This window comes from Onychostoma macrolepis, chromosome 21 (genome assembly GCF_012432095.1).
Source record: "Onychostoma macrolepis isolate SWU-2019 chromosome 21, ASM1243209v1, whole genome shotgun sequence".
Classification (NCBI taxonomy): domain Eukaryota; kingdom Metazoa; phylum Chordata; class Actinopteri; order Cypriniformes; family Cyprinidae; genus Onychostoma; species Onychostoma macrolepis.
The window spans coordinates 16,291,268-16,304,597 of record NC_081175.1 but is presented as its reverse complement, the minus strand read 5'-3'; the positions used below and the strand labels follow the sequence as shown (position 1 = coordinate 16,304,597).

The following is a 13,330-nucleotide window of genomic DNA, read 5'->3' as shown; positions in this document are numbered from 1 at the left end:
AGCTGCCCATACCGTATGCACTTATGCACCCCCATACCATCAGAGATGCTGGCCTTTGAACTGAACGCTGATAACATGCTGGAAGGTCTCCCGCCTCTTTAGCCCGGAGGACACGGGATCCCTGATTTCCAACAAGAATGTCAAATTTGGAATCGTCTGACCATAGAACACTTTTCCACTTTGAAACAGTCCATTTTAAATGAGCCTTGGCCCACAGGACATGACGGTGCTTCTGGACCATGTTCACATATGGCTTCCTTTTTGCATGATGGAGCTTTAGTTGGCATCTGCAGATGGCACGGCAGATTGTGTTTACCGACAGTGGTTTCTGGGAGTATACCTGGGCCCATTTACTAATGTCAATTACAGAATCATGCCGATGAGTGGTCCAGTGTCGGCTGAGGGCCTGAAGACCACGGGCATCGGCCTTGTCCCTTACGCACAGAGATTTCTCCAGTTTCTCTGAATCTTTTGATTATGTTATGCACTGTAGATGATGAGATTTGCAAAGCCTTTGCAATTTGACGTTGAGGAACGTTGTTTTTAAAGTACTCCACAATCTTTTTGGAACCATACAAGGACCATACAAGACTATTCGTGGAAATCTCCAACTTTACCCACTACCCGGACTACTGCCTCTGCACATTCTACCGAACGAGCCTAAACGATGAGTGCAGAGCGCGGTTGTCCGGAGATGGTCCTCGGGGAGATTTTGCCACCTTTGTGGAGTGGGTGCTGGTGTCCTGTGGATCCCCACTGACCGTGGACTTCGAGGACGATGACACCAGTCCCACTCTTGACCCAGAGCCCAGCCCACCATCACCCTCAGCCTACCATCTGTGCGGTGGGATCGCCGCGGGTCTGCCTGTCTCCATCGGCGTCGTGGCTGGGGGATCCCTTGTCTCCGTCTCCAGCCTCTGAGTCCTGGACTCCACCTCGGCCCTCCGACCCAGCGGCTCCACCTCGGCTCCTAGCTCCCTCATCTCCACCGTCGCCCATCGGCCCACCAGCTCCACCGGGCTCCTTCGTCCCTCCGGCTCCGCCTTGGTCGGTCGTCATCCCGCCATCGCCTCAGGACTCCACTCCTCCGGCTGTGCCTCGTTGCTCCGCCTCACCGGCTCCGTTGGGCTCCTCCCTCCCTCCAGCTCCACCTGGGTCCTCAGTTGCTCTGGCTCCGCCATGTACCTCCGGATCTCCGTCTCCGCCTCGGTCGCCAGAGCCCTCGGCTCCACCTTGGCCCTCCGGATCCTCGGCTTTGCCCGGGCTCTTCTGCTCTCCAGCTCCGGCTCGGGCTCCTCCTCCACCTGCTCTGCCGCCGTCGGTTGGCCCCTTGGAGTCGGCGGCCATTCCTCCTCCATGGCTCCTCCCTCCGTCGGCTCCACCCTGGGCCGTCATCATGGCTGTGGCCTGGTTCCTGCCGGGCTCCTCCTGCTCCAAGTCCCTTCTGTTCTCTCCCTGGCTCCTTCCTCCTTCACCACCCTGGACACTGCGGATCGTCCTCCTCCCGGTCATCCGGCCACCTCCTGAACCTCCTCCTGCCTGTTTGTACCAACCCTTCGACATCCCTCCGTCTCCGTCTCCTTCCCCTTCTACGGCGCGGGGTCGCGCCTTCCGGGAGGGGGGCGAACTGTCACAGTTATGGACTTTTGTGTTTTCATTCCCCATGTGCTCTGTGTGACCTAGTTTCTGTAATTGTCGTTTGGTGTCCTGCCTTCGTGTGTTCCTGTGTCCAAATAAAAGTCTGTGTTTGGAAGAAACTCCTGGTCCCCGCGTTTCCCTGGCTCTAGCAGGACCGTGACACTTATGATACATTTAATACCATTTTATGGTAGACATTTACTTTGTTTTATTTCAAAAATAAAATACATATCTAAATTTCTTAGATATAGCTTATGTATAATACAGTCTTTTACAGTAGATTAAATATTTAAATGTCAGTAGATCTCAAACAGAGCTCATTTAATATTCCCTCGAGTTTATTTTCTACAGCCTTATACATAATTTGCTTGGAATAGTAATGTTATGCATGCCAGTAGTCAGTTTTAAATCAAACAGACATGTATATTTTACATGTTTTTTATTCCTTTATATTATGAAACTCTTTGTGAACATTTGGCTCAGTGTGGTCATTGTCTAGGAGAAAGCCCTTCGTGAACCAATGTATATTTTTGTACTGTAATCTGTATGCAAATTGACCATGTGGAGCCACTGGATTCTTTCCTAAATTCCTGCATGATTTAATAACGAAATTCATACGTGATTCCTTCTTGTATGCGTGCCTTTTTGTAATCTACTTCAGCAATGTGTGAATATTGTACATTAGCAGTGATGGCATATGGCCATTATTGACCTTTCACTATCACTCAAAAATGAACACATTTTCATGTGGCATATTACTTGCCTTCTGTTGGATTGCACCATTCATTATGATGCTCATTGCACATTTCTTGTCAAATAGGATAACATTGTGTAAATTTAATAGTGATAAATTGTATTGTGACAATTGGTCAAATTAATCAACTTTTAATCAATATGGATTCTTTTCTGTGTCATTTTATTTGGGCCTCTTTGTTGTAATTATGGTGTATGTACAGCTTGTCATTTGCATGTAAAGCATCATTACAGTGCAGAAGGAAATTCTGGCAGACATGTGTGCCTCATATATATATTTTTTCAGTTATTTTAATTCCTTTAGCTTGTATTTGAGAATACATGAATTTAGTTCGTTTTTAAGATGATTTATATCAATATGTAATTAGTAAAACTGATTTTCTAGTTAAAGGGGTCATATGATGTTGCTAAAAAGAACGTTATTTTGTGTATTTGGTGTAATGCAATGTGTTTACGCGGTTCAAAAAACATATTATTTTCCACTAGGGGTGTCAACGTTAACGAGTTAACGCATGCGATTAATCAAAATAACGCGTTAATATTTTTTTTACGCAAATTCATTGTTTGATAAGGTTTGGCTCCAACTTCCCATCATCGCAGCGCGGAAGGTTATCTATCATTGAGTGATGAGGGTACAGCGCCAGTGTTGCCAGGGCAGCGGCACAAGTGGGCTATTTTGAAAATACAGTCGCGGGAAAAAATTACAGAGCCGTGAGTTGCGGTTTTTTGGGCTACTTTTATAATGTACCGCGGCCGCCCAAAGCGTATATAGACAAGTAAAAATTAAAATAGATCCTTTTACTAATGTGTATTATACTTGGAATGTATATGTGGCAACTTAAGAACAGAGAGGCGGTTGTAACATCACAAACAACCTGACTTTCAGCCAGAGCACACATGTTAAGGCTTTTACACAGCAGAAATAAACATGACAACAGCCACTATAGATTATATAAGATAATAAACACACGATTACGATAGATGTGGTTTGTATGTGATTTTCTTGAGTGTACTATTAACCCTTAATCGGTCCTTGGGGTCTATCTGACCCCAATGGAATTTTCCTTTATTTTTTTAAAATGTTCCCTTCATCTCAGGGGCATGAGACTCTGTGACTTTTCCTAAATAATCTATCTAAACACACACAAAAAACTGGACTTGATTTGGTTGTTCTAAAGGTGTGTAATTTTTTTTTACCGTTTAAGGTCCTTGGGGTCAGATTGACCCCACATTGAAAATGAATGGGAAAAGTGAAAAAAAAATTTTTTTTTTTGTTTCATTTGTCAAAAAAAAAAGTAGTAAACCCAGTATAAATCTGAAAAGTTTTACATTTTTATAAAGGCCTGGATCTAGAGCACAAATGCAAATTGGAACGAACATTCTATCTCATACGCAACACACACACACACGTGTGTGACTGCAATAGAGTGCATTTTTATAGAAATTGGCATATAACAAATTTGGCATAAATCTGAAAATTTCCACTCATAAATGAAGGACTGGTACTAGAGCACAAATGCAACATGGAACAAGCATGTTCACTCACTCTCTCACACTCACACACACACAGACACACACACACAGGTGTGACATAGGTGTCCAGTGCATTTTTTAGATTTTGGCAAATAAAATGCACAGAACATAAATGCATAACAATGTGACACACACACACACACACACACACACAGAGAGAGAGAGAGACATTTCTGCAAATTTATGTAACATAATTCGCAAAAGCAGACCATTCAAAAGACACCAGACAATAACAACAAATTCTAACCTTTGACAAAAATATGGATTTTTTTTACATATTTTTGAATTTTACAAAATATATATCATAAAGTTGCAAGGAGAAGCTGAAACATGAAGAAAAATTGACTTGAAACCGAACTGAAAATGAATGAGTCCCTATGGACCTCTGCTGGATATATGTGGTCATTGCACTTTCTTTCTTTAACTGTAATTCCTAAAGTTTTTATTCTAACCTGCAGATGGCAGTATTCTATCCCTAACACATGGGCCAATATCTAGAAACCATTTATTTTTAATTTAGGTCATAATTTAAGTGATTTTTTAATAAAAAATTAATTTTTCATAAGCCAATTTATGGCGTAGTTGAATAATTGTGGCGTAAATAGGTAAAAAACTATCAAATATCCACAAAAACGCAGCATAAATGTATAGTTGAGAAGTAAATAAAAAAAATGATATATAGTTTGTCATATAAAAAAATTATATTTCCTTATGCAATCGCTCTGTAAAAGTTTGGGGTCTATCTGACCCCAAGGACCTTAAACGTAAACCCTACTCGAGGGGCGATGTAAGGTTAATCTCATAAATTGTCTTATGTAGCATGCAGAACAGGTCCAATTCTTCCTTATAATGTATTTTGTCATAATACTTCACGTAAGGTCGCAAGAAATGTTTTGTTGTATTTATTTAGAAATACTTTTGATAATAGTTGGGTAAATGTATTGATGCATTTCTTTTTCAACACATTTACAGGTAAATCCTAGTATTTTAAATTTGCGATTAATCATGATTACTCACAGTCCATGACTGTGATTAACGCGATAAAAAATTTTCATCGATTGACAGCACTATTTTCCACATAATGTGCATTATTGTTGCTCCTCTATGCTCCGCCTTTCTGAAACGTGTTGATTTTTACAAAGCTCATCGTTCTGAGAAGTGAGGTGTGCTCTGATTGGCCAGATATCCAGTGCATTGTGATTGGCCGAATACCTCAAGCGTGTGACGGAAATGTTTCGCCCCTTACCGTGTTGTGATGCCGTATCCCGGCACGACAAGAATAAAACAATAAAACCCATAATAAACAAGACATTTTTTGCATTCAATGAGGACATAATTACTGATTATAATGACTCATATGGTCTTTTTATGCATTAACACCATGTCTGCATTTGTGATCGTAGAAATGCCAAACAAGCACTACTCTACACTGCTCAAAACTCGTGTTTGAATAGTCAGTAGCAAATTCTTTAAATATCGAAACATACTTACAGGCTGTGAGTCAGAAGCACCAGACTGTCCTTGCGACGTTGAAATTGCCCCACTTTATAGTGTTCACAGCCATTCATAGTGTTCATATTGTAGGCTCTCTCCCAGGTTCAGGAAATAGTCATCCGTAAAATGTGCTGCACACACTCGAATATTTGCGTTGTACTGTTCTGGAACAGTGTTGTAAATATGACTTTTTAGTTGTGTACTCATTTGGAAGGCCAAACAAAGTACTTTCGCTTTTGCAACGAAACACACAGCGTCTCCACGACATGGCGGCAGCAGCAACAATACTACAGTGAGAATAAAAGTTACACCTTCTTTCATTGCATATTTGTTTGGGTGGTGTTATACAAATCTTCCCACACCGTGACATAGACATGTGGTGTGGCGTGTTTAAATGAGCCGTTTTAGGAGGGCGTGGCAGAGTCTTAACTTTTATAAAGAATATCTCTTTGGGTTTGAGACTTTAATCTTTGCAACTTTACATGTCTTATATATGCACAAACAGCTTATAACACTCCAAAGACAAAGGAAAACATGAAATCGCATCATATGACCCCTTTAAGGCAAAACAGGGCTATTGGTGCAATATTTAGTATGTAACACTGTGGGACAATAGAGAAACTGAATTTAAATGAAATTTCATTCCACCTTAGCTTTGGTTTCAGGGGTTTCATGTTTATAACAAGTAAAGAGTAGTATGTGATTTTCCATTAATATAGATACTTTTAATCACTAAGAATTACTTTAACAACAAATCCATTGTTAAAACTTTTATCAACATGACATTTTTTCTAAATATATTTTTATAGAAAGGACATTTTATGAAAAACACAGCACAAAGACTAGCAAAGTTTATTGAAACCCTGGGGTTTATTTAGAACCTTAGAGAATTTTCCAGAGCATTATAAAAGTTATTTATATGCACATCAATGAACTTTAATGCCTCCACTTCATGATTTTCAACATGCAAGATAGCAACTCACCAGCAATGGTTTACTAATTGTGTTTATAGAGAATGTGTGTCATTTTTGTGGTCATATTTTCAAGCTGGAATATTGCTGTTAGTGTTGATAAAGGACTTCTGGTCTCAACCTGGAAACATTTAGGAATAAAATTTTTGGATTAACATAAATAGACTATGGACAACCAGACCTATTTTGCAATCTACACTCTGATGGAACCAAAAGGGTCCAAATCTTATCGGCATATATATTTTACATCTTTTTTGCTTCTCTATGCTTTGATACTGTTAATGAACATTTGGCTCAGTGTAGTCATTGTTTTGGAGAGAGTCCTTCATGAACCAATGTACATTTTCCTGTGCAATTTATGTGTTAATTATTTATATGGAGCAGCAGGATTTTATCCTAAATTCCTGCATGATTTAATTCTGGATTCATATGTGATTCCTTCTTTTATGTGCGGGCTCCAAGCTTTCGTGATCTACAGTTCAGCTATGTGTGAGTGTACAACATTAGCAGTGATGGCATATGACAGACATGTGGCCATATGTCAACCTTTGGGCTATCACTCAAAACTGACCAAAAATACATGCAGCATATTACTCCTATTCTGTTGGACTGTACCATTTACTTGTATGTTCATTGGAGTAGTGCTGTTAAATAGGTTGGCAGTGTGTAAATATCACATTGACAAAATATACTGTGACAACTGGTCAATGGTAAAGCTCTCTTGTGAATCAGTGGATATAAATAACCTCATGGCATTGATTGTTTTATTATTTTATATTTGTCTTACAGCTTTAATTATTTGGTCTTATATAAAACTTATTGTTGCATGTAAAGCATCTCTAGAAAACAGAAGAAAATTTTGGCAGACATGTGTTCCACATTTATTTTCAATAATGAATTGTAGTTTTACTATGTTTTTTGATGCAATGTGCAGCAGATATGGCTCAAGCAATGTCCCGGAGAGTGTCTATGTTGTTTTTGCCTTGCTGCTGCTGATATTGCCACCTCTTTTCAATCCTTTAGTCTATGTATTAAAACTCAAAGAGATTCGTAAAAGAACTTTAAAATCATGTGTAAGTACTATGAAATAAAGAATTATACTTAGTGAATGACATGCCATATTAATATATACAGGTAGACTTAAATTCAGACTGATGAAGCATTTAATGCCAAAATGTGCTCTTTATGTGAGTGAAAAGATGATAGAAAGCTGGTCTGGAGAGGCAGATGAATTTCTTATTTTTATTTTTTTTCAATCTAATACCAAGTTCTAAGACCAGTATTACAGATTTGACCCTACTCCCAATATATCTATTACACTGAACACTTATGTATTTTCTGGATATAGATCATTTTATGTAGCCATTTAACATTAAATACTGACCCTTTAAACATGCCTAAACTATCCATGTACTTTTGAACATACTAAACAACATTATAGAACATGATCAATAATTTATTTATTGAAAAATAAGTTATTTTCACTTATTTAAACAGCACAGTTGTTAGTCTAAAATAAATATTACGTAACCTCTCAATACAATATCGGTATTGTAAGTATTGATAATTTTGCCCACCACATCACAGATTTAGTTTGTTTTGTTTGCGTCTTCCATGAAATATATATATACACAGCGGGTAAAATAAGTATTGAACGCGCCACCATTTTTCCCAGTTAATATATTTCTAAAGGTGCTGTAGACATTAAATTTTCACCAGATGTCAGTAACAATCCAAGTAATCCATACATACAAATAAAACAAAACAAATAAGTTCAGAAATTAAGTTATGTGTATTAAAATGGAATGACACTGGGAAAAAGTACTGAACTACTGAAATGTATTTAATACTTCGTAGAAAAGCCTTTGTTGGTAATGAAAGCTTCAAGACGCCTCCTGTATGGAGAAACTAGTCGCACCTCCCTTTCTTCATGTGTTCAATACTTTTTCCCTGTGTCATTCCATTTTATTACACATAACCTAACTTCTGAACTTATTTGTTTTGTTTTCTTTGTATGTATGGATTACTTGGGTTATTGCTGACACCTCGTGAAAATTTCAAGTCAACAGCACCTTTAGAAATATATTTACTGAGAAAAATGGTGACTTGTTCAATACTTATTTTACCAGCTGTATATACAGTATATATATATATATATATATATATATATACAGTGAGGAAAATAAGTATTTGAACACCCTGCTATTTTGCAAGTTCTCCCACTTAGAAATCATGGAGGGGTCTAAAATTGTCATCGTAGGTGCATGTCCACTGTGAGAGACATAATCTAAAAAAAATCATCCAGAAATCACAATGTATGATTTTTTTAACTATTTATTTGTATGATACAGCTGCAAATAAGTATTTGAACACCTGAGAAAATCAATGTTAATATTTGGTACAGTAGCCTTTGTTTGCAGTTACAGAGGTCAAACGTTTCCTGTAGTTTTTCACCAGGTTTGCACACACTGCAGGAGGGATTTTGGCCCACTCCTCCACACAGATCTTCTCTAGATCAGTCAGGTTTCTGTCCTGTCGCTGAGAAACACGGAGTTTGAGCTCCCTCCAAAGATTCTCTATTGGGTTTAGGTCTGGAGACTGGCTAGGCCACACCAGAACCTTGATATGCTTCTTACAGAGCCACTCCTTGGTTATCCTGGCTGTGTGCTTCGGGTCATTGTCATGTTGGAAGACCCAGCCTCGACCCATCTTCAATGCTCTAACTGCATGAGGGAAGGAGGTTGTTCCCCAAAATCTCGCAATACATGGCCCCGGTCATCCTCTCCTTAATACAGTGCAGTCGCCCTGTCCCATGTGCAGAAAAACACCCCCAAAGCATGATGCTACCACCCCCATGCTTCACAGTAGGGATGGTGTTCTTGGGATGGTACTCATCATTCTTCTTCCTCCAAACACGTTTAGTGGAATTATGACCAAAATTTTGGTCTCATCTGACCACATGACTTTCTCCCATGACTCCTCTGGATCATCCAAATGGTCATTGGCAAACTTAAGTCGGGCTGGACATGTGCTGGTTTAAGCAGGGGAACCTTCCGTGCCATGCATGATTTCAAACCATGACGTCTTAGTGTATTACCAACAGTAACCTTGGAAACGGTGGTCCCAGCTCTTTTCAGGTCATTGACCAGCTCCTCCCGTGTAGTTCTGGGCTGATTTCTCACCTTTCTTAGGATCATTGAGACCCCACGAGGTGAGATCTTGCATGGAGCCCCAGTCCAAGGGAGATTGACAGTCATGTTTAGCTTCTTCCATTTTCTAATGATTGCTCCAACAGTGGACCTTTTTTCACCAAGCTGCTTGGCAATTTCCCCATAGCCCTTTCCAGCCTTGTGGAGGTGTACAATTTTGTCTCTAGTGTCTTTGGACAGCTCTTTGGTCTTGGCCATGTTAGTAGTTGGATTCTTACTGATTGTATGGGGTGGACAGGTGTCTTTATGCAGCTAACGACCTCAAACAGGTGCATCTAATTTAGGATAATAAATGGAGTGGAGGTGGACTAACAGGTCTTTGAGGGTCAGAATTCTAGCTGATAGACAGGTGTTCAAATACTTATTTGCAGCTGTATCATACAAATAAATAGTTAAAAAATGATACATTGTGATTTCTGGATTTTTTTTTTTAGATTATGTCTCTGACAGTGGACATGCACCTACGATGACAATTTCAGACCCCTCCATGATTTCTAAGTGGGAGAACTTGCAAAATAGCAGGGTGTTCAAATACTTATTTTCCTCACTGTATATATATATATATTAGTGCTGGGCAACAATAAAAAAATGTAATCGCAATCACATTGTTTTGCACAAAATTCAATAATGAATTCAAAAGTATTCAAAAGGATGAAGCGAGCAGACGGAGAGCCAGGGCGACACAGAGGATCCGGAGGGCCAAGGTGGAGCTGAAGGCTCAGATGACCGAGGTGGAGCCGGAGTGACTGAGGATGAAGGTGGAGCCATAGGGAAGGAGGAGCCTGACAGTACCAGAGGGACGGAGTGACAAAGTGAAGCCAGAGGAGTGGATTCCTGAGGCGGCGGATGGTTGACGACTGACCAAGTCGGAGCCTGGGGGATGAGGGAGCATGGTGGAGCTGGTGGGATGACGGGCCACGGTGGAGATGAGGGAGCTAGGAGCCAAGGCAGAGCTGATGGGTCGAAGGACCGAGGTGGAGTCCAGGACTCGGAGGCTGGAGGCGGAGACAGGGGATCCTCACGCCAAGGCGGAGCTGAAGACTGGAAGTCCCGAGGCGGTTCAGAGCGCCCAGATGGCACTGATTGAGGTTGAGCTGAGGGACTGACAGACACCAGCAGAGATAGGTGTAACGTTATGAAAGGTTTTATCCTTTATTTATCAATTTTAGCTTCAGAGAACCAAATCGTAGAAATCCGGTTTTGATCTGATTAATTGATATTAATCAATATTGTATAATTTATACCCTATTAACAACTCGTCCCGCGAGTATTAATACGTATAAATCAGCAATGCTTCTTATTGTTGATAAGAATACAGGATTGATTGGGAAATTTGCCTGAGCAACAGGTAACACGATCTATGGCAAATAGTTTAACGATTTGAAAATCAAGGCACCAGACTATTCATTAAAAATGAATCGAGCGTTTATTTACTATTCTAAGGCACACTACAAATAACCAAAACACATACACACACACATAAACATATTATGGCAAGATCAAAGCAGTTTGAAGGAAGGTAACTATTCTCTTCTCTTGAGAATTAAGGACGAACTTATGGGGACGTCACAAATGGAAGACTCAGTTATTGTTATCTTTTAACGATTCATTCAATTCAACCAGCTTCAGTGAATAAGAGATTTGTCTGTTTTACTTGCTGTGAGTTTGAAGTTGAATTGAAGGCTGTACTTCTTGAAGGGTTGCTGGAGGGAAACCCAGGACTTTTCCTGCTGACGTGTTGTTGTCGCGTGACGTCACTCGGGATTCCTCCTTTGGATTTGATGGCTTCCTGGTAGCGCGCGAATAGCGAGTTTGAAGTTCTTTTACGCAGCCGCTTGAAAGTTTTCTTTGGTCAGACGTGGCCAGGTGTCGAAGTCTTTTGATGATCAGCCAGATGTTTCACAGCACGATCGAGGGGCAACGCCCAGACTTTCAGCCAAGTCTCTTGCAATGTCACCAGTTGTTTCACCCCGTTCTTTGTTCTGAGCTTCTTAGTTCAAAGTTGGGGTGTCTGTTTTTATCGGACAGAATTAAGTCCATCCTAGTCACTGTCTGACCCAATCACATTGTCTCTGTAGGGCGGAGCCACGCCCCACACGACTCAAACTTCGTGCATACATTATCTGCTCATAAATATGTCACCTAAGCCACAATATCCTAGCAGATTTCTACAAAGTGTTATAATCATACCTTATGAAGATAAAAGTCAACATTCATCTATTTCAATGTATTGGAATTTAAATTTAATACCAAACATGAGATAGTTATATATTGAATACCTATAATTTTACCTACTAACTGGTTTAAGTCACAGATTAAAATATCCTAAGTTCTGATAACTACAGTCAGATATATGAAACATAAAATACCACATTCGTATATGTACTGTCTCTTGGATATATTGCTTTTAATAGCAGCAGTCTTTTCCGTCTCTGTGTGACTAGAGTTTCTTTGTGGTCCGAGCACAAGAGACGGCATAGTCTTGGAATGCAACTTGGAAAAGGGGGTTTGCTCTGGGGTCACCAGGATGTCTGTGCTGTAGGTTTGTTCAAGTCTGGTTAACATATATCTGTCTTTCCTTGTTGATACCATCATTGAATTATGGTCAAAAAGCAGTCGGGATTTAGGGAGGACCTGAGCTGGAACATATCCAGATCCCACGTGCTTTGTACTGTCTGTTTATTTGACTTTATTTATGGTAAACTGGTCAAGACCAACATTGAAAATCCTGTGCTTCAAAGAATGGCCAGATGTTCTCCTCCCAGCTCCATGAGATGATAAGGAGAACAGACAGGAAACTTAGTCAGATACCTGGGCGTTGGGTTGGTCATTTGTAACTTTTACGAGCTGATGAAGTTAGATTACATTTACATTTACATTTAGTCATTTAGCAGACGCTTTTATCCAAAGCGACTTACAATTGGGGAATACATCGAGCGATTAATCTTGAAGAGGCAATCAGACATACGAAGTGCTTGCAACACCAAGTCTCAGACATTGTTCAAATAAATACAAACTACCAAAGGAAGGAATAAGTAAAGATAATTTTTTTTTTTTTTTTTTTTAAAGATTAGTTTCCAGTGGAATGTGACTTAAGTTACACATGTGTGTGCGTTCTTTTCGACCAGGTTCTACATAGGGCTGAGGAACTGTCTGGTCTTAAGAGAGGAGGTGGGAGAGGGAGGCTGGGTGGGAGCTTAAGAGTCCTAGGGAACTTAGGAGATGTGGGAGAGCTGGACAGAACCAGCGGAGACCCAGGAGACACAGGGGAGCTGGACAGAACCTCCCCAAACCAGTCTATCAAGTCCTTTTTAAAGATGTCCATTAGTTCCTCATAATAACTCCCAGAGGCCAGTTGCAGCTCACCTTCAGCGATGGGAGTGTGGGCGGGGCTTCCCTCCAAGCTCTCAATCTCCACGAAAAGTCCCATGGTGATACAAGGTGTCACCGGCTCACACACCTGGTCAGTTGCGTCGTCGAGCTCAGGCTCCGGGGCGATGTTCTGCTCTGTCGCCTTATCTGGCACTGCCGCTTTAATTGCGACGGGTTCTGGCTCTGCGGTTGCGGTGGGCTCTGGCGCGTGCTCCGTGCAGTGGGATGAAGGCTGGCTGGGCTCTGGGTCGGGAGTGGGGCTGGCGCATTTAGAGTGTGTTCTTTCATTGCACGATTCAGTCTAATAAAATGCACTAAGAATGATCACAAAATTCAAGACATGGGGAAGAAAATGTATAT

At 40.6% G+C, this 13,330-nt stretch overlaps 1 protein-coding gene and 1 pseudogene across 1 annotated transcript; both read left to right on the top strand.

The window, feature by feature from the left end:
- The first annotated feature begins 1,980 nt into the window (after window positions 1–1,980).
- On the top strand, window positions 1,981–2,706 carry LOC131528348 (olfactory receptor 4B13-like; annotated as a pseudogene).
- Window positions 2,707–6,556: 3,850 nt separating this feature from the next.
- On the top strand, window positions 6,557–7,480 carry LOC131528705 (olfactory receptor 1496-like). Its single transcript, XM_058758030.1, has one exon. The coding sequence runs from the start codon at window positions 6,557–6,559 to the stop codon at window positions 7,478–7,480; it is 924 nt and encodes a 307-aa protein (XP_058614013.1).
- The last annotated feature ends 5,850 nt before the right edge of the window (window positions 7,481–13,330 follow it).

Excerpts from the sequence above, each read along its gene's own strand:
- LOC131528705 (XM_058758030.1), top strand. The coding sequence starts at position 6,557 with ATGGACAACCAGACCTATTTTGCAATCTACACTCTGATGGAACCAAAA.